The sequence below is a fragment of the Mustelus asterias genome, unplaced genomic scaffold, assembly GCF_964213995.1.
Source record: "Mustelus asterias unplaced genomic scaffold, sMusAst1.hap1.1 HAP1_SCAFFOLD_395, whole genome shotgun sequence".
NCBI lineage: Eukaryota > Metazoa > Chordata > Chondrichthyes > Carcharhiniformes > Triakidae > Mustelus > Mustelus asterias.
Genome location: NW_027590350.1, coordinates 172,387 through 199,693, shown reverse-complemented (window position 1 = coordinate 199,693; position 27,307 = coordinate 172,387). Strand labels below are relative to the sequence as shown.

Genomic DNA, 27,307 nt, shown 5'->3' with positions numbered 1-27,307 from the left:
CCCTCAGCACTGACCCTCTGACAGTGCGGCACTCCCTCAGCACTGACCCTCTGACAGTGCGGCACTCCCTCAGCACTGACCCTCTGACAGTGCGGCACTCCCTCAGCACTGACCCTCTGACAGTGCGGCACTCCCTCAGCACTGACCCTCTGACAGTGCGGCACTCCCTCAGCACTGACCCTCTGACAGTGCGGCACTCCCTCAGTACTGACCCTCTGACAGTGCAGCACTCCCTCAGTACTGACCCTCTGACAGTGCAGCACTCCCTCAGCACTGATCCTCTGACAGTGCGGCACTCCCTCAGTACTGACCCTCTGACAGTGCGGCACTCCCTCAGTACTGACCCTCTGACAGTGCGTACTCCCTCAGGCCTGACCCTCTGACAGTGCGGCACTCCCTCAGCACTGACCCACTGACAGTGCGGCACTCCCTCAGCACTGACCCTCTGACAGTGCGGCACTCCCTCAGCACTGACCCTCTGACAGTGCGGCACTCCCTCAGCACTGACCCTCTGACAGTGCGGCACTCCCTCAGCACTGACTGTCTGAACTGGACCCAGCCGTATAAACACAGTGGCTCCCAGAGCAGGTCAGAGGCTGGGAATCCTGCGGAGAGTAACTCACTTCCTGACTCCCCAAAGCCTGTCCACCATCTACAAGGACACAGTCAGGAGTGGGATGGAACACTCTCCACTCGCCTGGATGGGTGCGGCTCCCAGCAACACTCGAGAAGCTCAACACCATCCAGGACAAAGCAGCCCCGCTCGATCGACAGGCTAACCACAAACACTCACTCCCTCCACCCCCGACGCACAGTGACAGCCGTGTGTACCGTCTACAAGATGCACCGCAGCGACTCACCAAGGCTCCTTAGACAGCACCTTCCAAACCCACCACCTCTACCATCTAGAAGGACAAGGGCAGCAGATACCTGGGAACACCCCCACCTGGAGGCTCCCCTCCGAGTCACTCACCATCCCGACTGGGAAATATATCGGCTGTTCCTTCACTGTCGCTGGGGTCAAATCCTGGGGCTGGGGGTGCATGGGGTCAGGGGTGAGGGAGGGTGAGAGTTGAGGGGTGCAGTGAGACACTGTGAGATTATCGAGGCTCTCTCTCTCTCTCTCTCCCCGCCGCTCTCTCGCTCTGACAGGAAGAAGATGAAACTGAGCAGTCTCGCCCTGGACCACAAGGTAACCGGAGACCGCTTTTACATCCATGTCAGCAATGTGGGTCACAGGTTGAGTCAGAAGGTTCCGGAACAGCAGGAACTCAAACACCTGTCCACAGACAGCATCAGTAAGGGAAGCAGCCCCAAGAAAGAGGGTAAGACACCCAGACTGGGACCCCCACCCCAGCCCAGCCCTCTCTCGCTCTGCCTCCCTCCCTCTCTCCATCTCCCTCCCCCATTCTCTCCATTGCTCTCTCTCTCTCTGTGTCTCTCTCTCTCTCTCTCTGTCTCTCTCTCTCTCTGTCTCTCTCTCTGTCTCTCTGTGGTGAACCATCGTTGGTTCCCACTGTGGGATTGTTCTAATGTTGTTGTTGGGCTAGGGTGGGATTGATACACCTGTGGTTGTTACTGTTGTGGCACATCCCGGTCGGGCTCCGCCTCCTGGGAGAGGTATAAGACCCCCTGCTCGGGCGGGACCTCTTCAGTCTGGGATAGTGTGTTAAAGTTCTGATAGTTCCATTGTTAGTTAATAAAAGCCTTCTTTTACCGAAGCTTTGTGCCTCGTGTCCAATTGATGCGCATCACTCTCTCTCTCTCTCTCTCTGTCTCTCTCTCTCTGTCTCCCTCTCTCTCTCTCTCTGTCTCTCTCTCTCTCTGTCTCTCTCTCTCTCTGTCTCTCTCTCTCTGTCTCTCTCTGTCTCTCTCTCTTTCTCTCTGTCTCTCTCTGTCTCTCTCTCTCTGTCTCTCTCTCTCTGTCTCTCTCTCTCTCTGTCTCTCTCTCTGTCTCTGTCTCTCTCTGTCTCTCTCTGTCTCTCTCTGTCTCTGTCTCTCTCTCTCTCTGTCTCTCTCTGTCTCTCTCTCTTTCTGTCTCTCTCTGTCTCTCTCTCTGTCTGTCTCTCTCTCTCTCTCTCTCTGTCTCTGTCTCTCTCTGTCTCTCTGTCTCTGTCTCTCTCTCTTTCTCTGCAGTGTGTGAGAGTGGGTTTGTTTGTGTTGCTCTCTTAGTTGTTGAAGTAAACACGGATGTTTCTGGAACAAACAGCAGGGTGAAGAGTATCACCGCGATGGGACTGACACAATCCTTATCCGCATTCCCACAACCTCTGAAAGACAGAGCGGCACTCCCTCAGCACTGAGCCTCTGACAGTGCGGCACTCCCTCAGCACTGACCCTCTGACAGTGCGGCACTCCCTCAGCACTGACCCTCTGACAGTGCGGCACTCCCTCAGTACTGACCCACTGACAGTGCGGCACTCCCTCAGCACTGACCCTCTGACAGTGCGGCACTCCCTCAGCACTGACCCTCTGACAGTGCGGCACCCCCTCAGCACTGACCCTCTGACAGTGCGGCACCCCCTCAGCACTGACCCTCTGACAGTGCGGGACTCCCTCAGCACTGACCCTCTGACAGTGCGGCACTCCCTCAGCACTGACCCTCTGACAGTGCGGCACTCCCTCAGCACTGACCCACTGACAGTGCGGCACTCCCTCAGCACTGACCCTCTGACAGTGCGGCACTCCCTCAGCACTGACCCTCTGACAGTGCGGCACTCCCTCAGCACTGACCCTCTGACAGTGCGGCACTCCCTCAGTACTGACCCTCTGACAGTGCGGCACTCCCTCAGTACTGACCCTCTGACAGTGCAGCACTCCCTCAGTATGACCCTCTGACAGTGCGACACTCCCTCAGCACTGACCCTCTGACAGTGCGGCACTCCCTCAGCACTGACCCTCTGACAGTGCGGCACTCCCTCAGCACTGACCCTCTGACAGTGCGGCACTCCCTCAGCACTGACACTCTGACAGTGCGGCACTCCCTCAGCACTGACCCTCTGACAGTGCGGCACTCCCTCAGTACTGACCCTCTGACAGTGCGGCACTCCCTCAGTACTGACCCTCTGACAGTGCGGCTCTCCCTCAGCACTGACCCTCTGACAGTGCGGCACTCCCTCAGCACTGACCCTCTGACAGTGCGGCACTCCCTCAGCACTGACCCTCTGACAGTGCGGCACCCCCTCAGCACTGACCCTCTGACAGTGCGGCACCCCCTCAGCACTGACCCTCTGACAGTGCGGGACTCCCTCAGCACTGACCCTCTGACAGTGCGGCACTCCCTCAGCACTGACCCTCTGACAGTGCGGCACTCCCTCAGCACTGACCCACTGACAGTGCGGCACTCCCTCAGCACTGACCCTCTGACAGTGCGGCACTCCCTCAGCACTGACCCTCTGACAGTGCGGCACTCCCTCAGCACTGACCCTCTGACAGTGCGGCACTCCCTCAGTACTGACCCTCTGACAGTGCGGCACTCCCTCAGTACTGACCCTCTGACAGTGCAGCACTCCCTCAGTATGACCCTCTGACAGTGCGACACTCCCTCAGCACTGACCCTCTGACAGTGCGGCACTCCCTCAGCACTGACCCTCTGACAGTGCGGCACTCCCTCAGCACTGACCCTCTGACAGTGCGGCACTCCCTCAGCACTGACACTCTGACAGTGCGGCACTCCCTCAGCACTGACCCTCTGACAGTGCGGCACTCCCTCAGTACTGACCCTCTGACAGTGCGGCACTCCCTCAGTACTGACCCTCTGACAGTGCGGCTCTCCCTCAGCACTGACCCTCTGACAGTGCGGCACTCCCTCAGCACTGACCCTCTGACAGTGCGGCACTCCCTCAGTACTGACCCTCTGACAGTGCGGCACTCCCTCAGCACTGACCCTCTGACAGTGCGGCACTCCCTCAGCACTGACCCTCTGACAGTGCGGCACTCCCTCAGCACTGACCCTCTGACAGTGCGGCACTCCCTCAGCACTGACCCTCTGACAGTGCGGCACTCCCTCAGCACTGACCCTCTGACAGTGCGGCACTCCCTCAGCACTGACACTCTGACAGTGCGGCACTCCCTCAGCACTGACCCTCTGACAGTGCGGCACTCCCTCAGTACTGACCCTCTGACAGTGCGGCACTCCCTCAGTACTGACCCTCTGACAGTGCGGCTCTCCCTCAGCACTGACCCTCTGACAGTGCGGCACTCCCTCAGCACTGACCCTCTGACAGTGCGGCACTCCCTCAGTACTGACCCTCTGACAGTGCGGCACTCCCTCAGCACTGACCCTCTGACAGTGCGGCACTCCCTCAGCACTGACCCTCTGACAGTGCGGCACTCCCTCAGCACTGACCCTCTGACAGTGCGGCACTCCCTCAGCACTGACCCTCTGACACAGGAGCAGAAGCAGGCCATTTGGCCCATCGTGTCTGCTCTGCCATTCAGTCGCTGATCTGATGTAATTCTCACCTCCCACTCTCCCGCCTTATCCGATATGTCTCAATAAGGTCACCTCTCGGTCTTCTCAACTCCATCGAGTACAGGCCCCAAACCGACTCAACCTCTCCTCGTCCCTCGACATCCAGGATCAACCTGCTCTGGACTGCCTCCAATGCTGGTATATCTTTCTAAGAAGGGCAAAGAACATTACAGCACAGGAACAGGCCCTTGGGCCCTCCAAGCCTGTGCCGATCATGATGCCTAAACTAAAACCGTACGCACTTACAGAGTCCGTATCCTTCCATTCCCATCCTATTCATGTATTCGAATAGTTGCCCCTTAAACGCTGCTATCGTACCCGCTTCCACCACCTCCCCAGGCAGCGAGTCCCAGACACCCACCACCCTCTGTGTAAAAAGCTTACCTCACATATCTCCTCTGAACTTCTCCCCACACACCTTAAACCTGTGCCCCCTAATAATTGACTCTTCCACCCTGAGGAAAAGCTTCTGACTATCCACTCTGTCCATGCCCCTCATAATCTTGTAGACTTCTATCAGGTCTCCCCTCAACCTCCGTCGTTCCAGTGAGAACAAACCAAGTTTCTCCAACCTCTCCTCATAGCTAATGCCCTCCATACCAGGCAACATCCTGGTAAATCTTTTCTGTCCCTCTCCAAAGCCTCCACATCCTTCTGGTAGTGCGGCGACCAGAATTGAACACTATATTCCAAATGAGGCCGAACGAAGTTTCGGTACATCTGAAGCATGACCTCAGATAAGGGGAGCAAAACAGCGTTTCAGCATGGATGGGAAGATGGGCAGAATGGCCAGTGTCTGTGGGTGTAAGGAGACTTTGATCCCATTGGCGAGATTTACCAACACTAAGCCTTCCTGTTTTTCCACACTCTCCTCCTCCCACAGCGTCCATCCCTTTTCGCCGGAGTATATTCTCCGCCATTTTCCTCTGGAGCCTGGTTACCATGGGAATGACTCAACTCCGCCTCATGTTCTACATGGGGAGCATGAACAAGATGCTGGAGTTTATCGTAACACACGGAAAGAGTGAGTGTCACCTCCCAGGACCGGGTTAGATACAGAGTAAACCTCCCTTTACACTGTCCCCAACAAACACTCCCAGGACAGGTACAGCACGGGGTTAGATACAGAGTAAAGCTCCCTCTACACTGTCCCCCATCAAACACTCCCAGGACAGGTACAGCACGGGGTTAGATACAGAGTAAAGCTCCCTCGACACTGTCCCCATCAAACACTCCCAGGACAGGTACAGCACGGGGTTCGATACAGAGTAAAGCTCCCTCTACACTGTCCCCATCAACCACTCCCAGGACAGGTACAGCACGGGGTTAGATACAGAGTAAAGCTCCCTCTACACTGTCCCCCATCAAACACTCCCAGGACAGGTACAGCACGGGGTTAGATACAGAGTAAAGCTCCCTCGACACTGTCCCCATCAAACACTCCCAGGACAGGTACAGCACGGGGTTCGATACAGAGTAAAGCTCCCTCTACACTGTCCCCCATCAAACACTCCCAGGACAGGTACAGCACGGGGTTAGATACAGAGTAAAGCTCCCTCTACACTGTCCCCATCAAACACTCCCAGGACAGATACAGCACGGGGTTAGATACAGAGTAAAGCTCCCTCGACACTGTCCCCATCAAACACTCCCAGGACAGGTACAGCACGGGGTTAGATACAGAGTAAAGCTCCCTCTACACTGTCCCCATCAAACACTCCCAGGACAGATACAGCACGGGGTTAGATACAGAGTAAAGCTACCTCGACACTGTCCCCATCAAACACTCCCAGGACAGGTACAGCACGGGGTTAGATACAGAGTAAAGCTCCCTCGACACTGTCCCCATCAAACACTCCCAGGACAGGTACAGCACGGGGTTAGATACAGAGTAAAGCTCCCTCTACACTGTCCTCATCAAACACTCCCAGGACAGGTACAGCACGGGGTTAGATACAGAGTAAAGCTCCCTCTACACTGTCCCCATCAAACACTCCCAGGACAGATACAGCACGGGGGTAGATACAGAGTAAAGCTACCTCTACACTGTCCCCATCAAACACTTCCAGGACAGGTACAGCACGGGGTTAGATACAGAGTAAAGCTCCCTCGACACTGTCCCATCAAACACTCCCAGGACAGGTCCAGCACGGGGTTAGATACAGAGTAAAGCTCCCTCGACACTGTCCCCATCAAACACTCCCAGGACAGATCCAGCACGTGGTTATATACAGTGTAAAGCTATCTCCCTGAGAGAGAGAGTGGGGACTGAGAGACACCAGTCAGTGTACAGATATTTCCTTGAGAGAGAGAGGGGGGACTGAGAGACACCAGTCAGTGTACAGATATCTCCCTGAGAGAGAGAGAGGGGACTGAGAGACACCAGTCAGTGTACAGATATCTCCCTGAGAGAGAGAGGGGACTGAGAGACACCAGTCAGTGTACAGATATCTCCCTGAGAGAGAGAGGACTGAGAGACACCAGTCAGTGTACAGATAACTCCCTGAGAGAGAGAGAGGTGACTGAGAGACACCAGTCAGTATACAGATATCTCCCTGAGAGAGAGAGAGGTGACTGAGAGACACCAGTCCGTGTACAGATATCTCCCTGAGAGAGTGAGAGAGGGGACTGAGAGACACCAGTCAGTGTACAGATATCTCCCTGAGAGAGAGAGAGGGGACTGAGAGACACCAGTCCGTGTACAGATATCTCCCTGAGAGAGAGAGGTCTGAGAGACACCAGTCAGTGTACAGATATCTCCCTGAGAGAGAGAGAGTGGACTGAGAGACACCAGTCAGTGTACAGATATCTCCCTGAGAGAGAGAGGTCTGAGAGACACCAGTCAGTGTACAGATATCTCCCTGAGAGAGAGAGAGTGGACTGAGAGACACCAGTCAGTGTACAGATATCTCCCTGAGAGAGAGAGAGGGGACTGAGAGACACCAGTCAGTGTACAGATATCTCCCTGAGAGAGGGAGAGAGAGGGGACTGAGAGACACCAGTCAGTGTACAGATATCTCCCTGAGAGAGGGGGGACTGAGAGACACCAGTCTGTGTACAGATATCTCCCTGAGAGAGGGAGAGAGAGGACTGAGAGACACCAGTCAGTGTACAGATATCTCCCTGAGAGAGAGGGGACTGAGAGACACCAGTCAGTGCACAGATATCTCCCTGAGAGAGGGGGGACTGAGAGACACCAGTCAGTGTACAGATATCTCCCTGAGAGAGAGAGGGGACTGAGAGACACCAGTCAGTGTACAGATATCTCCCTGAGAGAGAGAGGGGACTGAGAGACACCAGTCAGTGTACAGATATCTCCCTGAGAGAGGGAGAGAGAGGGCTGAGAGACACCAGTCAGTGTACAGATATCTCCCTGAGAGAGAGAGAGGACTGAGAGACACCAGTCAGTGTACAGATATCTCCCTGAGAGAGGGAGAGAGAGGACTGAGAGACACCAGTCAGTGTACAGATATCTCCCTGAGAGAGAGCGGGGACTGAGAGACACCAGTCAGTGTACAGATATCTCCCTGAGAGAGAGAGAGGACTGAGAGACACCAGTCAGTGTACAGATATCTCCCTGAGAGAGGGAGAGAGAGGACTGAGAGACACCAGTCAGTGTACAGATATCTCCCTGAGAGAGGGAGAGAGAGGACTGAGAGACACCAGTCAGTGTACAGATATCTCCCTGAGAGAGAGAGGGGACTGAGAGACACCAGTCAGTGTACAGATATCTCCCTGAGAGAGGACTGAGAGACACCAGTCAGTGTACAGATATCTCCCTGAGAGAGGGAGAGAGAGGACTGAGAGACACCAGTCAGTGTACAGATATCTCCCTGAGAGAGAGAGAGGGGACTGAGAGACACCAGTCAGTGTACAGATATCTCCCTGAGAGAGAGAGAGAGAGGGGACTGAGAGACACCAGTCAGTGTACAGATATCTCCCTGAGAGAGAAAGAGGGGGGACTGAGAGACACCAGTCAGTGTACAGATATCTCCCTGAGAGAGAGAGGGGACTGAGAGACACCAGTCAGTGTACAGATATCTCCCTGAGAGAGAGAGAGAGGGGACTGAGAGACACCAGTCCGTGTACAGATATCTCCCTGAGAGAGAGAGGACTGAGAGACACCAGTCAGTGTACAGATATCTCCCTGAGAGAGAGAGAGGGGACTGAGAGACACCAGTCAGTGTACAGATATCTCCCTGAGAGAGAGAGAGAGGGGACTGAGAGACACCAGTCAGTGTACAGATATCTCCCTGAGACAGAGAGAGGGGACTGAGAGACACCAGTCAGTGTACAGATATCTCCCTGAGAGAGGGGGAGGGGACTGAGAGACACCAGTCAGTGTACAGATATCTCCCTGAGAGAGAGAGAGGACTGAGAGACACCAGTCAGTTTACAGACATCTCCCTGAGAGAGAGAGAGAGAGGACTGAGAGACACCAGTCAGTGTACAGATATCTCCCTGAGAGAGAGAGAGGACTGAGAGACACCAGTCAGTTTACAGACATCTCCCTGAGAGAGAGAGAGAGAGGACTGAGAGACACCAGTCAGTGTACAGATATCTCCCTGAGAGAGAGAGGGGGGACTGAGAGACACCAGTCAGTGTACAGATATCTCCCTGAGAGAGAGAGGGGACTGAGAGACACCAGTCAGTGTACAGATATCTCCCTGAGAGAGGGAGAGAGAGGGGACTGAGAGACACCAGTCAGTGTACAGATATCTCCCTGAGAGAGGGGGGACTGAGAGACACCAGTCTGTGTACAGATATCTCCCAGAGAGAGAGAGGGGACTGAGAGACACCAGTCAGTGTACAGATATCTCCCTGAGAGAGGGAGAGGACTGAGAGACACCAGTCAGTGCACAGATATCTCCCTGAGAGAGGGGGGACTGAGAGACACCAGTCAGTGTACAGATATCTCCCTGAGAGAGGGAGAGAGAGGACTGAGAGACACCAGTCAGTGTACAGATATCTCCCTGAGAGAGGGAGAGAGAGGACTGAGAGACACCAGTCAGTGTACAGATATCTCCCTGAGAGAGGGAGAGAGAGGACTGAGAGACACCAGTCAGTGTACAGATATCTCCCTGAGAGAGAGAGAGGGGACCGAGAGACATCAGTCAGTGTACAGATATCTCCCTGAGAGAGGGGGGACTGAGAGACACCAGTCAGTGTACAGATATCTCCCTGAGACAGAGAGAGGGGACTGAGAGACACCAGTCAGTGTACAGATATCTCCCTGAGAGAGAGAGGGGGGACTGAGAGACACCAGTCAGTGTACAGATATCTCCCTGAGAGAGAGAGAGGGGACTGAGAGACACCAGTCAGTGTACAGATATCTCCCTGAGACAGAGAGAGGGGACTGAGAGACACCAGTCAGTGTACAGATATCTCCCTGAGAGAGTGAGAGAGGGGACTGAGAGACACCAGTCAGTGTACAGACATCTCCCTGAGAGAGAGAGAGGACTGAGAGACACCAGTCAGTGTACAGACATCTCCCTGAGAGAGAGAGAGAGAGAGAGGACTGAGAGACACCAGTCAGTGTACAGATATCTCCCTGAGAGAGAGGGGACTGAGAGACACCAGTCAGTGTACAGATATCTCCCTGAGAGAGAGAGAGGGTACAGTGTACAGATATCTCCCTGAGAGAGGGGGGACTGAGAGACACCAGTCAGTGTACAGATATTTGACTAAAGGAGTGAATTTAATTAATGATGATTGTTGCTAATTTTCTTTTTCAGAAAATGACGAGTTATTACATGAAGCAGATGACATTGGTGAGTGTGAGATGTGGAACGCGGCAAGACCTCGAACCTTAGCCGCAGAGGGAGTGCAGCGAAGGATCACCAGACTGATTCCTGGGATGGCGGGGTTGTCACTCGAGGAGAGATTGGGGGTGACCGGGCCTGTATTCACCGGAGTTTCAGAGAATGAGAGGGGATCTGATTGGAAGGTGTAACATTCTGACGGGGTGGGCAGACCGGATACAGGGATGTAGTTTCCTCTGTCTGGGGGGGGTCGAGAACGAGGGGGTCTCAGGATACGGGGGAGACCATTTCGGGCGGAGATGAGGAGAGATTTCCTCACTCAGAGGCTGGTGAAGCTGTGGAAATCTCTACCACAGAAAGCCTTGAGGGACCGAGTCACTGAATCTATTTACAAAGGAAATAGAGAGATTTCTAGACGCTAAAGGAGTGACGGGGAGAGAGCGGGAGTGTGGAGTGAGATAGAGGATTAGCCAATGGTCGTAATGACTGGCGGAGCAGGCTCAAAGGGACGAATGGTCTCCTCCTGCTTCTAGTTTTAATGGTTCGATGTGGCATCCCTAAAAGTGTGATGTCCCCTAATGTAGGTACAGTCGCACTGTCCGAGGGTCAGTGCTGAGGGAATGCCGCACTGTCAGAGGGTCAGTGCTGAGGGAGTGCCGCACTGTCAGAGGGTCAGTGCTGAGGGAGTGCCGCACTGTCAGAGGGTCAGTGCTGAGGGAGTGCCGCACTGTCAGAGGGTCAGTGCTGAGGGAGCGCCGCACTGTCAGAGGGTCAGTGCTGAGGGAGTGCCGCACTGTCAGAGGGTCAGTGCTGAGGGAGTGCCGCACTGTCAGAGGGTCAGTGCTGAGGGAGCGCCGCACTGTCAGAGGGTCAGTGCTGAGGGAGTGCCGCACTGTCAGAAGGTCAGTGCTGAGGGAGTGCCGCACTGTCAGAGGGTCAGTGCTGAGGGAGTGCCGCACTGTCAGAGGGTCAGTGCTGAGGGAGTCCCGCACTGTCAGAGGGTCAGTGCTGAGGGAGTGCCGCACTGTCAGAGGGTCAGTACTGAGGGAGTGCCGCACTGTCAGAGGGTCAGTGCTGAGGGAGTGCCGCACTGTCAGAGGGACAGTGCTGAGGGAGTGCCGCACTGTCAGAGGGTCAGTGCTGAGGGAGTGCCGCACTGTCAGAGGGTCAGTGCTGAGGGAGTGCCGCACTGTCAGAGGGTCAGTGCTGAGGGAGTGCCGCACTGTCAGAGGGTCGGTGCTGAGGGAGTGCCGCACTGTCAGAGGGTCAGTGCTGAGGGAGTGCCGCACTGTCAGAGGGTCAGTGCTGAGGGAGTGCCGCACTGTCAGAGGGTCAGTGCTGAGGGAGTGCTGCACTGTCAGAGGGTCAGTGCTGAGGGAGTGCCGCACTGTCAGAGGGTCAGTGCTGAGGGAGTGCCGCACTGTCAGAGGGTCAGTGCTGAGGGAGTGCCGCACTGTCAGAGGGTCAGTGCTGAGGCAGTGCCGCACTGTCAGAGGGTCAGTTCTGAGGGAGTGCCGCACTGTCAGAGGGTCAGTGCTGAGGGAGTGCCGCACTGTCAGAGGGTCAGTACTGAGGGAGTGCCGCACTGTCAGGGGGTCAGTGCTGAGGGAGTGCCGCACTGTCAGAGGGTCAGTGCTGAGGGAGCGCCGCACTGTCAGGGGGTCAGTGCTGAGAGAATACCGCACTGTCAGAGGGTCAGTGCTGAGGGAGTGCCGCACTGTCAGAGGGTCAGTGCTGAGGGAGTGCCGCACTGTCGGGAGGGTCAGTTCTGAGGGAGTGCCGCACTGTCAGAGGGTCAGTGCTGAGGGAGTGCCGCACTGTCAGAGGGTCAGTACTGAGGGAGTGCCGCACTGTCAGAGGGTCAGTACTGAGGGAGTGCCGCACTGTCAGAGGGTCAGTGCTGAGGGAGTGCCGCACTGTCAGAGGGTCAGTACTGAGGGAGTGCCGCACTGTCAGAGGGTCAGTGCTGAGGCAGTGCCGCACTGTCAGAGGGTCAGTGCTGAGGGAGTGCCGCACTGTCAGAGGGTCAGTGCTGAGGGAGTGCCGCACTGTCAGAGGGTCAGTGCTGAGGGAGTGCCGCACTGTCAGAGGGTCAGTGCTGAGGGAGTGCCGCAGTGTCAGAGGGTCAGTGCTGAGGCAGTACATTGTTGAGTAACCATGACTACCTGAATAAGAGAAAATGCATTTAATGCATATCGAATATTTGGTAGCGACTGGAATCTGCTTAAATATTTATAGATTAATACATTTATTAACCTGAAATGGAAAGAGATATTGTGACAGGTTCGTTAGATTGGCCGTGCTAAATTTTTGGTTTGATTTGATTTATTATTGTCCCATGTATTAGCATACAGTGAAAAGTATTGTTTCCTGCGCGCTATACAAAGCATACCGTTCATAGAGAAGGAAAGGAGAGGGTGTAGAATGTAGTGTTACAGTCATAGCTAGGGTGTAGAGAAAGATCAGCTTAATGCGAGGTAGGTCCATTCAAAAGTCTGACAGCAGCAGGGAAGAAGCTGTTCTTGAGTCGGTCGGTCCGTGACCTCAGACATTTGTATCTTTTTTCCCGACGGAAGAAGGTGGAAGAGAGAATGTCCGGGGTGCGTGGGGTCCTTGATTATGCCGGCTGCTTTTCCCCGAGGCAGCGGGAGGTGTAGACAGAGTCAATGGATGGGAGGCTGGTTTGCGTGATGGATTGGGCTACATTCACGACCCTTTGTAGTTCCTTGCGGTCTTGGGCAGAGCAGGAGCCCCAGACCAAGCTGTGATACAACCAGAAAGAATGCTTTCTATGGGGCATCTGTAAAAGTTGGTGAGAGTCGTAGCTGACATGCCGAATTTCCTTAGCCTCCTGAGACAGTAGGTTAGGAGTAGAAAGTCAGAAATTGTCCCTTCGTGTCCAAAGATGTGCGGGTTAAGGACTGGTGGGATATTCTGTTGGAGAGTCGATGCAGACCCGATGGGCTGAATGGCCTCCTTCTCTGGGTCTCAGGTGGGTGCAGTTACGTGTCGTTACCACCAGGTGGCCGGTGAGGCTTCCTCATTTGGGGCTGTGGGGGCATCTGGTGGTGGGGACTGGTTACTGCAGCACACTGGTCCTGAGGTCAAAATACACACACACACACACACAGGGAGCAGGCAAGGCTCAGGTCCATCCCAGGCAGATCTCTGCGGACGGAGATGACTGACACGCCTCAGAGGAACTAAATTAACCCCTTTCTCTCTCCGCCCACAGTCAATTTCTATTCGTCGATATTTGGGATCCTCCAGTTGCTGTGCCTATTTACCTCTCCCCTGATTGGCTGCGTCATGGACTGGCGTATGAAGGAATGTGTCGACACACCAGCAACCTCGGTCAGGTGAGAGACAGGAGGAGGCCATTCAGCCCCTTCTCCAGCCTGTTACACAGGAACAGGAGGAGGCCATTCAGCCCCTTCTCCAGCCTGTTACACCGGAACAGGAGGCGGCCATTCAGCCCCTTCTCCAGCCTGTAACACAGGAACAGGAGGAGGCCCCATTCAGCCCCTTCTCCAGCCTGTCACAGAGATCCCTGGGAGGAGAGGGTTTACTGGGTGACAGTGTGAGGGAGGTGGATTAACTCAGTAGAGATACAGTCAGTAACACAGGGTGCTGGGGGAGAGGGGTTACTGAGTGACAGTGTGAGGGAGCTGGATTAACATCAGTACAGATACAGTCAGTAACACAGGGTCCTGGGGGAGAGGGGTTACTGAGTGACAGTGTGAGGGAGCTGGATTAACATCAGTACAGATACGGTCAGTAACACAGGGTGCTGGGGAGAGAGGGGTTACTGAGTGACAGTGTGAGGGAGCTGGATTAACATCAGTACAGATACAGTCAGTAACACAGGGTGCTGGGGGAGAGGGGTTACTGAGTGACAGTGTGAGGGAGCTGGATTAACATCAGTATAGATACAGTCAGTAACACAGGGTGCTGGGGGAGAGGGGTTACTGAGTGACAGTGTGAGGCAGCTGGATTAACATCAGTAGAGATACAGTCAGTAACACAGGGTGCTGGGGGAGAGGGGTTACTGAGTGACAGTGTGAGGGAGGTGGATTAACTCAGTAGAGATACAGTCAGTAACACAGGGTGCTGGGGGGAGAGGGGTTACTGAGTGACAGTGTGAGGGAGCTGGATTAACATCAGTACAGATACAGTCAGTAACACAGGGCGCTGGGGGAGAGGGGTTACTGAGTGACAGTGTGAGGGAGGTGGATTAACTCAGTAGAGATACAGTCAGTAACACAGGGTGCTGGGGGAGAGGGGTTACTGAGTGACAGTGTGAGGGAGGTGGATTAACTCAGTAGAGATACAGTCAGTAACACAGGGTGCTGGGGGGAGAGGGGTTACTGAGTGGCAGTGTGAGGGAGCTGGATTAACATCAGTACAGAGACAGTCAGTAACACAGGGTGCTGGGGGGAGAGGGGTTACTGAGTGGCAGTGTGAGGGAGCTGGATTAACATCAGTACAGATACAGTCAGTAACACAGGGTGCTGGGGGAGAGGGGTTACTGAGTGTCAGTGTGAGGGAGCTGGATTAACATCAGTAGAGATACAGTCAGTAACACAGGGTGCTGGGGGAGAGGGGTTACTGAGTGACAGTGTGAGGGAGCTGGATTAACATCAGTACAGATACAGTCAGTAACACAGGGTGCTGGGGGAGAGGGGTTACTGAGTGTCAGTGTGAGGGAGCTGGATTAACATCAGTACAGATACAGTCAGTAACACAGGGTGCTGGGGGAGAGGGGTTACTGAGTGACAGTGTGAGGGAGCTGGATTAACATCAGTACAGATACAGTCAGTAACACAGGGTGCTGGGAGAGAGGGGTTACTGAGTGACAGTGTGAGGGAGCTGGATTAACATCAGTACAGATACAGTCAGTAACACAGGGTGCTGGGGGGAGAGGGGTTACTGAGTGACAGTGTGAGGGAGCTGGATTAACATCAGTACAGATACAGTCAGTAACACAGGGTGCTGGGGGAGAGGGGTTACTGAGTGACAGTGTGAGGGAGCTGGATTAACATCAGTAGAGATACAGTCAGTAACACAGGGCGCTGGGGGGAGAGGTTACTGAGTGGCAGTGTGAGGGAGCTGGATTAACATCAGTACAGATACAGTCAGTAACACAGGGTGCTGGGGCGAGAGGGGTGACTGAGTGACAGTGTGAGGGAGCTGGATTAACATCAGTACAGATACAGTCAGTAACACAGGGTGCTGGGGGAGAGGGGTTACTGAGTGACAGTGTGAGGGAGCTGGATTAACATCAGTACAGATACAGTCAGTAACACAGGGTGCTGGGGGAGAGGGGTTACTGAGTGTCAGTGTGGGGGAGCTGGATTAACATCAGTACAGATACAGTCAGTAACACAGGGTGCTGGGAGAGAGGGGTTACTGAGTGACAGTGTGAGGGAGCTGGATTAACATCAGTACAGATACAGTCAGTAACACAGGGTGCTGGGGGGAGAGGGGTTACTGAGTGACAGTGTGAGGGAGCTGGATTAACATCAGTACAGATACAGTCAGTAACACAGGGTGCTGGGGGAGAGGGGTTACTGAGTGACAGTGTGAGGGAGCTGGATTAACATCAGTACAGATACAGTCAGTAACACAGGGTGCTGGGGAGAGAGGGGTTACTGAGTGACAGTGTGAGGGAGGTGGATTAACATCAGTACAGATACAGTCAGTAACACAGGGTGCTGGGGAGAGAGGGGTTACTGAGTGACAGTGTGAGGGAGCTGGATTAACATCAGTACAGATACAGTCAGTAACACAGGGTGCTGGGGAGAGAGGGGTTACTGAGTGACAGTGTGAGGGAGCTGGATTAACATCAGTACAGACACAGTCAGTAACACAGGGTGCTGGGGGAGAGGGGTTACTGAGTGACAGTGTGAGGGAGCTGGATTAACATCAGTAGAGATACAGTCAGTAACACAGGGTGCTGGGGGAGAGGGGTTACTGAGTGACAGTGTGAGGGAGCTGGATTAACATCAGTACAGATACAGTCAGTAACACAGGGTGCTGGGGGAGAGGGGTTACTGAGTGACAGTGTGAGGGAGGTGGATTAACTCAGTACAGATACAGTCAGTAACACAGGGTGCTGGGGGAGAGGGGTTACTGAGTGACAGTGTGAGGGAGCCGGATTAACATCAGTACAGATACAGTAACACAGGGTGCTGGGGGAGAGGGGTTACTGAGTGACAGTGTGAGGGAGCTGGATTAACATCAGTAGAGATACAGTCAGTAACACAGGGTGCTGGGGGAGAGGTGTTACTGAGTGACAGTGTGAGGCAGCTGGAGTAACATCAGTACAGATACAGTCAGTAACACAGGGTGCTGGGGGAGAGGGGTTACTGAGTGACAGTGTGAGGGAGCTGGATTAACATCAGTACAGATACAGTCAGTAACACAGGGTGCTGGGGGAGAGGGGTTACTGAGTGACAGTGTGAGGGAGCTGGATTAACATCAGTACAGATACAGTCAGTAACACAGGGTGCTGGGGAGAGAGGGGTTACTGAGTGATAGTGTGAGGGAGCTGGATTAACATCAGTACAGATACAGTCAGTAACACAGGGTGCTGGGGAGAGAGGGGTTACTGAGTGACAGTGTGAGGGAGCTGGATTAACATCAGTACAGATACAGTCAGTAACACAGGGCGCTGGGGGAGAGGTTACTGAGTGACAGTGTGAGGGAGCTGGATTAACATCAGTACAGATACAGTCAGTAGCACAGGGCGCTGGGGGGAGAGGTTACTGAGTGACAGTGTGAGGGAGCTGGATTAACATCAGTACAGATACAGTCAGTAACACAGGGCGCTGGGGGGAGAGGTTACTGAGTGACAGTGTGAGGGAGCTGGATTAACATCAGTACAGATACAGTCAGTAACACAGGGTGCTGGGGAGAGAGGGGTTACTGAGTGACAGTGTGAGGGAGCTGGATTAACATCAGTACAGATACAGTCAGTAACACAGGGTGCTGGTGGAGAGGGGTTACTGAGTGACAGTGTGAGGGAGCCGGATTAACATCAGTACAGATACAGTAACACAGGGTGCTGGTGGAGAGGGGTTACTGAGTGACAGTGTGAGGGAGCCGGATTAACATCAGTACAGATACAGTAACACAGGGTGCTGGGGGAGAGGGGTTACTGAGTGACAGTGTGAGGGAGCTGGATTAACATCAGTACAGACACAGTCAGTAACACAGGGTGCTGGGGGAGAGGGGATACTGAGTGGCAGTGTGAGGCAGCTGGATTAACATCAGTACAGATACAGTCAGTAACACAGTGAGCTGGGGGAGAGGGGTTACTGAGTGGCAGTGTGAGGCAGCTGGATTAACATCAGTACAGATACAGTCAGTAACACAGGGTGCTGGGGGAGAGGGGTTACTGAGTGACAGTGTGAGGGAGCTGGATTAACATCAGTACAGATACAGTCAGTAACACAGGGTGCTGGGGGGAGAGAGGTTACTGAGTGACAGTGTGAGGGAGCTGGATTAACATCAGTACAGATACAGTCAGTAACACAGGGTGCTGGGGGAGAGGGGTTACTGAGTGACAGTGTGAGGGAGCTGGATTAACATCAGTAGAGATACAGTCAGTAACACAGGGTGCTGGGGGGAGAGGGGTTACTGAGTGACAGTGTGAGGGAGCTGGATTATCAGTACAGATACAGTCAGTAACACAGGGTGCTGGGGGAGAGGGGTTACTGAGTGACAGTGTGAGGCAGCTGGATTAACATCAGTACAGATACAGTCAGTAACACAGGGTGCTGGGGGAGAGGGGTTACTGAGTGATAGTGTGAGGGAGCTGGATTAACATTAGTACAGATACAGTCAGTAACACAGGGTGCTGGGGGAGAGGGGTTACTGAGTGACAGTGTGAGGGAGCTGGATTAACATTAGTACAGATACAGTCAGTAACACAGGGTGCTGGGGGGAGAGGGGTTACTGAGTGACAGTGTGAGGGAGCTGGATTAACATCAGTACAGACACAGTCAGTAACACAGGGTGCTGGGAGCGAGGGGTTACTGAGTGACAGTGTGAGGGAGCTGGATTAACATCAGTACAGATACAGTCAGTAACACAGGGTGCTGGGGGGAGAGGGGTTACTGAGTGACAGTGTAAGGGAGCTGGATTAACATCAGTACAGATACAGTCAGTAACACAGGGTGCTGGGGGGAGAGGGGTTACTGAGTGACAGTGTGAGGAAGCTGGATTAACATCAGTACAGATACAGTCAGTAACACAGGGTGCTGGGGGGAGAGGGGTTACTGAGTGACAGTGTGAGGGAGCTGGATTAACATCAGTACAGACACAGTCAGTAACACTGGGTGCTGGGAGAGAGGGGTTACTGAGTGACAGTGTGAGGGAGCTGGATTAACTTCAGTACAGATACAGTCAGTAACACAGGGTGCTGGGGGGAGAGGGGTTACTGAGTGACAGTGTGAGGGAGCTGGATTAACATCAGTACAGATACAGTCAGTAACACAGGGTGCTGGGGGAGAGGGGTTACTGAGTGACAGTGTGAGGGAGCTGGATTAACATCAGTACAGATACAGTCAGTAACACAGGGTGCTGGGGGAGAGGTTACTGAGTGACAGTGTGAGGGAGCTGGATTAACATCAGTACAGATACAGTCAGTAACACAGGGTGCTGGGGGGAGAGGGGTTACTGAGTGACAGTGTGAGGGAGGTGGATTAACATTAGTACAGATACAGTCAGTAACACAGGGTGCTGGGGGAGAGGGGTTACTGAGTGACAGTGTGAGGCAGCTGGATTAACTTCAGTAGAGATACAGTCAGTAACACAGGGTGCTGGGGGAGAGGGGTTACTGAGTGACAGTGTGAGGGAGGTGGATTAACATCAGTACAGATACAGTCAGTAACACAGGGTGCTGGGGGGAGAGGGGTTACTGAGTGACTGTGTGAGGGAGCTGGATTAACATCAGTACAGACACAGTCAGTAACACAGGGTGCTGGGGGAGAGGGGTTACTGAGTGACAGTGTGAGGGAGGTGGATTAACTCAGTACAGATACAGTAACACAGGGTGCTGGGGGGAGAGCGGTTACTGAGTGACAGTGTGAGGGAGCTGGATTAACATCAGTACAGATACAGTCAGTAACACAGGGTGCTGGGGGAGAGGGGTTACTGAGTGACAGTGTGAGGGAGCTGGATTAACATCAGTACAGACACAGTCAGTAACACAGGGTGCTGGGGGAGAGGGGTTACTGAGTGACAGTGTGAGGGAGCTGGATTATCAGTACAGATACAGTCAGTAACACAGGGTGCTGGGGGAGAGGGGTTACTGAGTGACAGTGTGAGGCAGCTGGATTAACATCAGTACAGATACAGTCAGTAACACAGGGTGCTGGGGGAGAGGGGTTACTGAGTGACAGTGTGAGGGAGCTGGATTAACATCAGTACAGATACAGTCAGTAACACAGGGTGCTGGGGGGAGAGGGGTTACTGAGTGACAGTGTGAGGGAGCTGGATTAACATCAGTACAGATACAGTCAGTAACACAGGGTGCTGGGGGAGAGGGGTTACTGAGTGACAGTGTGAGGGAGCTGGATTAACATCAGTACAGATACAGTCAGTAACACAGGGTGCTGGGGGAGAGCGGTTACTGAGTGACAGTGTGAGGGAGCTGGATTAACATCAGTACAGATACAGTCAGTAACACAGGGTGCTGGGGGAGAGGGGTTACTGAGTGACAGTGTGAGGGAGCTGGATTAACATCAGTACAGACACAGTCAGTAACACAGGGTGCTGGGGGAGAGGGGTTACTGAGTGACAGTGTGAGGGAGCTGGATTAACATCAGTACAGGTACAGTCAGTAACACAGGGTGCTGGGGAGAGAGGGGTTACTGAGTGACAGTGTGAGGGAGCTGGATTAACATCAGTACAGATACAGTCAGTAACACAGGGCGCTGGGGGGAGAGGTTACTGAGTGACAGTGTGAGGGAGCTGGATTAACATCAGTACAGATACAGTCAGTAACACAGGGTGCTGGGGGGAGAGGGGTTACTGAGTGACAGTGTGAGGGAGCTGGATTAACATCAGTACAGATACAGTCAGTAACACAGGGTGCTGGGGGAGAGGGGTTACTGAGTGACAGTGTGAGGGAGCTGGATTAACATCAGTACAGATACAGTCAGTAACACAGGGTGCTGGGGAGAGAGGGGTTACTGAGTGACAGTGTGAGGGAGGTGGATTAACATCAGTACAGATACAGTCAGTAACACAGGGTGCTGGGGAGAGAGGGGTTACTGAGTGACAGTGTGAGGGAGCTGGATTAACATCAGTACAGATACAGTCAGTAACACAGGGTGCTGGGGAGAGAGGGGTTACTGAGTGACAGTGTGAGGGAGCTGGATTAACATCAGTACAGACACAGTCAGTAACACAGGGTGCTGGGGGAGAGGGGTTACTGAGTGACAGTGTGAGGGAGCTGGATTAACATCAGTAGAGATACAGTCAGTAACACAGGGTGCTGGGGGAGAGGGGTTACTGAGTGACAGTGTGAGGGAGCTGGATTAACATCAGTACAGATACAGTCAGTAACACAGGGTGCTGGGTGAGAGGGGTTACTGAGTGACAGTGTGAGGGAGGTGGATTAACTCAGTACAGATACAGTCAGTAACACAGGGTGCTGGGGGAGAGGGGTTACTGAGTGACAGTGTGAGGGAGCCGGATTAACATCAGTACAGATACAGTAACACAGGGTGCTGGGGGAGAGGGGTTACTGAGTGACAGTGTGAGGGAGCTGGATTAACATCAGTAGAGATACAGTCAGTAACACAGGGTGCTGGGGGAGAGGTGTTACTGAGTGACAGTGTGAGGCAGCTGGAGTAACATCAGTACAGATACAGTAACACAGGGTGCTGGGGGAGAGGGGTTACTGAGTGACAGTGTGAGGGAGCTGGATTAACATCAGTACAGATACAGTCAGTAACACAGGGTGCTGGGGGAGAGGGGTTACTGAGTGACAGTGTGAGGGAGCTGGATTAACATCAGTACAGATACAGTCAGTAACACAGGGTGCTGGGGGAGAGGGGTTACTGAGTGACAGTGTGAGGGAGCTGGATTAACATCAGTACAGATACAGTCAGTAACACAGGGTGCTGGGGAGAGAGGGGTTACTGAGTGATAGTGTGAGGGAGCTGGATTAACATCAGTACAGATACAGTCAGTAACACAGGGTGCTGGGGAGAGAGGGGTTACTGAGTGACAGTGTGAGGGAGCTGGATTAACATCAGTACAGATACAGTCAGTAACACAGGGCGCTGGGGGAGAGGTTACTGAGTGACAGTGTGAGGGAGCTGGATTAACATCAGTACAGATACAGTCAGTAACACAGGGCGCTGGGGGGAGAGGTTACTGAGTGACAGTGTGAGGGAGCTGGATTAACATCAGTACAGATACAGTCAGTAACACAGGGCGCTGGGGGGAGAGGTTACTGAGTGACAGTGTGAGGGAGCTGGATTAACATCAGTACAGATACAGTCAGTAACACAGGGTGCTGGGGAGAGAGGGGTTACTGAGTGACAGTGTGAGGGAGCTGGATTAACATCAGTACAGATACAGTCAGTAACACAGGGTGCTGGTGGAGAGGGGTTACTGAGTGACAGTGTGAGGGAGCCGGATTAACATCAGTACAGATACAGTAACACAGGGTGCTGGTGGAGAGGGGTTACTGAGTGACAGTGTGAGGGAGCCGGATTAACATCAGTACAGATACAGTAACACAGGGTGCTGGGGGAGAGGGGTTACTGAGTGACAGTGTGAGGGAGCTGGATTAACATCAGTACAGACACAGTCAGTAACACAGGGTGCTGGGGGAGAGAGGTTACTGAGTGACAGTGTGAGGGAGCTGGATTAACATCAGTACAGATACAGTCAGTAACACAGGGTGCTGGGGGAGAGGGGTTACTGAGTGACAGTGTGAGGGAGCTGGATTAACATCAGTAGAGATACAGTCAGTAACACAGGGTGCTGGGGGGAGAGGGGTTACTGAGTGACAGTGTGAGGGAGCTGGATTATCAGTACAGATACAGTCAGTAACACAGGGTGCTGGGGGAGAGGGGTTACTGAGTGACAGTGTGAGGCAGCTGGATTAACATCAGTACAGATACAGTCAGTAACACAGGGTGCTGGGGGAGAGGGGTTACTGAGTGATAGTGTGAGGGAGCTGGATTAACATTAGTACAGATACAGTCAGTAACACAGGGTGCTGGGGGAGAGGGGTTACTGAGTGACAGTGTGAGGGAGCTGGATTAACATTAGTACAGATACAGTCAGTAACACAGGGTGCTGGGGGGAGAGGGGTTACTGAGTGACAGTGTGAGGGAGCTGGATTAACATCAGTACAGACACAGTCAGTAACACAGGGTGCTGGGAGAGAGGGGTTACTGAGTGACAGTGTGAGGGAGCTGGATTAACATCAGTACAGATACAGTCAGTAACACAGGGTGCTGGGGGGAGAGGGGTTACTGAGTGACAGTGTAAGGGAGCTGGATTAACATCAGTACAGATACAGTCAGTAACACAGGGTGCTGGGGGGAGAGGGGTTACTGAGTGACAGTGTGAGGAAGCTGGATTAACATCAGTACAGATACAGTCAGTAACACAGGGTGCTGGGGGGAGAGGGGTTACTGAGTGACAGTGTGAGGGAGCTGGATTAACATCAGTACAGACACAGTCAGTAACACTGGGTGCTGGGAGAGAGGGGTTACTGAGTGACAGTGTGAGGGAGCTGGATTAACTTCAGTACAGGTACAGTCAGTAACACAGGGTGCTGGGGGGAGAGGGGTTACTGAGTGACAGTGTGAGGGAGCTGGATTAACATCAGTACAGATACAGTCAGTAACACAGGGTGCTGGGGGAGAGGGGTTACTGAGTGACAGTGTGAGGGAGCTGGATTAACATCAGTACAGATACAGTCAGTAACACAGGGTGCTGGGGGAGAGGTTACTGAGTGACAGTGTGAGGGAGCTGGATTAACATCAGTACAGATACAGTCAGTAACACAGGGTGCTGGGGGGAGAGGGGTTACTGAGTGACAGTGTGAGGGAGGTGGATTAACATTAGTACAGATACAGTCAGTAACACAGGGTGCTGGGGGAGAGGGGTTACTGAGTGACAGTGTGAGGCAGCTGGATTAACTTCAGTAGAGATACAGTCAGTAACACAGGGTGCTGGGGGAGAGGGGTTACTGAGTGACAGTGTGAGGGAGGTGGATTAACATCAGTACAGATACAGTCAGTAACACAGGGTGCTGGGGGGAGAGGGGTTACTGAGTGACTGTGTGAGGGAGCTGGATTAACATCAGTACAGACACAGTCAGTAACACAGGGTGCTGGGGGGAGAGGGGTTACTGAGTGACAGTGTGAGGGAGGTGGATTAACTCAGTACAGATACAGTAACACAGGGTGCTGGGGGGAGAGCGGTTACTGAGTGACAGTGTGAGGGAGCTGGATTAACATCAGTACAGATACAGTCAGTAACACAGGGTGCTGGGGGAGAGGGGTTACTGAGTGACAGTGTGAGGGAGCTGGATTAACATCAGTACAGATACAGTCAGTAACACAGGGTGCTGGGGAGAGAGGGGTTACTGAGTGACAGTGTGAGGGAGCTGGATTAACATCAGTACAGATACAGTCAGTAACACAGGGCGCTGGGGGGAGAGGTTACTGAGTGACAGTGTGAGGGAGCTGGATTAACATCAGTACAGACACAGTCAGTAACACAGGGTGCTGGGGAGAGAGGGGTTACTGAGTGATAGTGTGAGGGAGCTGGATTAACATCAGTACAGATACAGTCAGTAACACAGGGTGCTGGGGGAGAGGGGTTACTGAGTGACAGTGTGAGGGAGCCGGATTAACATCAGTACAGATACAGTAACACAGGGTGCTGGGGGAGAGGGGTTACTGAGTGACAGTGTGAGGGAGCTGGATTATCAGTACAGATACAGTCAGTAACACAGGGTGCTGGGGGAGAGGGGTTACTGAGTGACAGTGTGAGGCAGCTGGATTAACATCAGTACAGATACAGTCAGTAACACAGGGTGCTGGGGGAGAGGGGTTACTGAGTGACAGTGTGAGGGAGCTGGATTAACATCAGTACAGATACAGTCAGTAACACAGGGTGCTGGGGGGAGAGGGGTTACTGAGTGACAGTGTGAGGGAGCTGGATTAACATCAGTACAGATACAGTCAGTAACACAGGGTGCTGGGGGAGAGGGGTTACTGAGTGACAGTGTGAGGGAGCTGGATTAACATCAGTACAGATACAGTCAGTAACACAGGGTGCTGGGGGAGAGCGGTTACTGAGTGACAGTGTGAGGGAGCTGGATTAACATCAGTACAGATACAGTCAGTAACACAGGGTGCTGGGGGAGAGGGGTTACTGAGTGACAGTGTGAGGGAGCTGGATTAACATCAGTACAGACACAGTCAGTAACACAGGGTGCTGGGGGAGAGGGGTTACTGAGTGACAGTGTGAGGGAGCTGGATTAACATCAGTACAGGTACAGTCAGTAACACAGGGTGCTGGGGAGAGAGGGGTTACTGAGTGACAGTGTGAGGGAGCTGGATTAACATCAGTACAGATACAGTCAGTAACACAGGGCGCTGGGGGGAGAGGTTACTGAGTGACAGTGTGAGGGAGCTGGATTAACATCAGTACAGATACAGTCAGTAACACAGGGTGCTGGGGAGAGAGGGGTTACTGAGTGATAGTGTGAGGGAGCTGGATTAACATCAGTACAGATACAGTCAGTAACACAGGGTGCTGGGGAGAGAGGGGTTACTGAGTGACAGTGTGAGGGAGCTGGATTAACATCAGTACAGATACAGTCAGTAACACAGGGTGCTGGTGGAGAGGGGTTACTGAGTGACAGTGTGAGGGAGCCGGATTAACATCAGTACAGATACAGTAACACAGGGTGCTGGGGGAGAGGGGTTACTGAGTGACAGTGTGAGGCAGCTGGATTAACATCAGTACAGATACAGTCAGTAACACAGGGTGCTGGGGGAGAGGGGTTACTGAGTGACAGTGTGAGGGAGCTGGATTAACATCAGTACAGATACAGTCAGTAACACAGGGTGCTGGGAGAGAGGGGTTACTGAGTGACAGTGTGAGGGAGCTGGATTAACATCAGTACAGATACAGTCAGTAACACAGGGTGCTGGGGGAGAGGGGTTACTGAGTGACAGTGTGAGGGAGCTGGATTAACATCAGTACAGATACAGTCAGTAACACAGGGTGCTGGGGGGAGAGGGGTTACTGAGTGACAGTGTGAGGGAGCTGGATTAACATCAGTACAGATACAGTCAGTAACACAGGGTGCTGGTGGAGAGGGGTTACTGAGTGACAGTGTGAGGGAGCTGGATTAACATCAGTACAGATACAGTCAGTAACACAGGGTGCTGGGGGAGAGGGGTTACTGAGTGACAGTGTGAGGGAGCTGGATTAACATCAGTACAGATACAGTCAGTAACACAGGGTGCTGGGGGAGAGGGGTTACTGAGTGACAGTGTGAGGGAGCGGGATTAACATCAGTACAGATACAGTCAGTAACACAGGGTGCTGGGGGAGAGGTTCCTGAGTGACAGTGTGAGGAAGCTGGATTAACATCAGTACAGATACAGTCAGTAACACAGGGTGCTGGGGGGAGAGGGGTTACTGAGTGACAGTGTGAGGGAGCTGGATTAACATCAGTACAGATACAGTCAGTAACACAGGGTGCTGGGGGAGAGGGGTTACTGAGTGACAGTGTGAGGGAGCTGGATTAACATCAGTACAGATACAGTCAGTAACACAGGGTGCTGGGGGAGAGGGGTTACTGAGTGACAGTGTGAGGGAGCTGGATTAACATCAGTACAGATACAGTCAGTAACACAGGGTGCTGGGGGAGAGGGGTTACTGAGTGACAGTGTGAGGGAGCTGGATTAACATCAGTACAGATACAGTCAGTAACACAGGGTGCTGGGGGGAGAGGGGTTACTGAGTGACAGTGTGAGGGAGGTGGATTAACATCAGTACAGATACAGTCAGTAACACAGGGTGCTGGGGGAGAGGGGTTACTGAGTGTCAGTGTGAGGGAGCTGGATTAACATCAGTACAGATACAGTCAGTAACACAGGGTGCTGGGGGGAGAGGTTACTGAGTGTCAGTGTGAGGGAGCTGGATTAACATCAGTACAGATACAGTCAGTAACACAGGGTGCTGGGGGGAGAGGGGTTACTGAGTGACAGTGTGAGGGAGCTGGATTAACATCAGTACAGATACAGTCAGTAACACAGGGTGCTGGGGGGAGAGGTTACTGAGTGTCAGTGTGAGGGAGCTGGATTAACATCAGTACAGATACAGTCAGTAACACAGGGTGCTGGGGGGAGAGGGGTTACTGAGTGACAGTGTGAGGGAGCTGGATTAACATCAGTACAGATACAGTCAGTAACACAGGGTGCTGGGGGAGAGGGGTTACTGAGTGACAGTGTGAGGGAGCTGGATTAACATCAGTACAGATACAGTCAGTAACACAGGGTGCTGGGGGGAGAGGTTACTGAGTGTCAGTGTGAGGGAGCTGGATTAACATCAGTACAGATACAGTCAGTAACACAGGGTGCTGGGGGGAGAGGGGTTACTGAGTGACAGTGTGAGGGAGCTGGATTAACATCAGTACAGATACAGTCAGTAACACAGGGTGCTGGTGGAGAGGGGTTACTGAGTGACAGTGTGAGGGAGCTGGATTAACATCAGTACAGATACAGTCAGTAACACAGGGTGCTGGGGGAGAGGGGTTACTGAGTGACAGTGTGAGGGAGCTGGATTAACATCTGTACAGATACAGTCAGTAACACAGGGTGCTGGGGGAGAGGGGTTACTGAGTGACAGTGTGAGGGAGCGGGATTAACATCAGTACAGATACAGTCAGTAACACAGGGTGCTGGGGGAGAGGGGTTACTGAGTGACAGTGTGAGGGAGCTGGATTAACATCAGTACAGATACAGTCAGTAACACAGGGTGCTGGGGGAGAGGGGTTACTGAGTGACAGTGT

General features: G+C 53.3%; 1 protein-coding gene across 5 annotated transcripts in view; it reads left to right on the top strand.

Moving 5' to 3' along the window:
• LOC144486551 (large neutral amino acids transporter small subunit 3-like) overlaps window positions 1-27,307 on the top strand; it is a 90,082-nt gene that overhangs the window by 55,726 nt on the left and 7,049 nt on the right. For all 5 annotated transcript variants that reach the window (XM_078204606.1, XM_078204601.1, XM_078204604.1 and 2 more), the window contains 4 exons: window positions 1,153-1,325; window positions 5,358-5,498; window positions 10,210-10,245; window positions 13,472-13,595. In XM_078204606.1, the coding sequence (XP_078060732.1) occupies window positions 1,153-1,325; window positions 5,358-5,498; window positions 10,210-10,245; window positions 13,472-13,595 (474 nt within the window). The remainder of the gene's footprint in view (window positions 1-1,152; window positions 1,326-5,357; window positions 5,499-10,209; window positions 10,246-13,471; window positions 13,596-27,307) is intronic.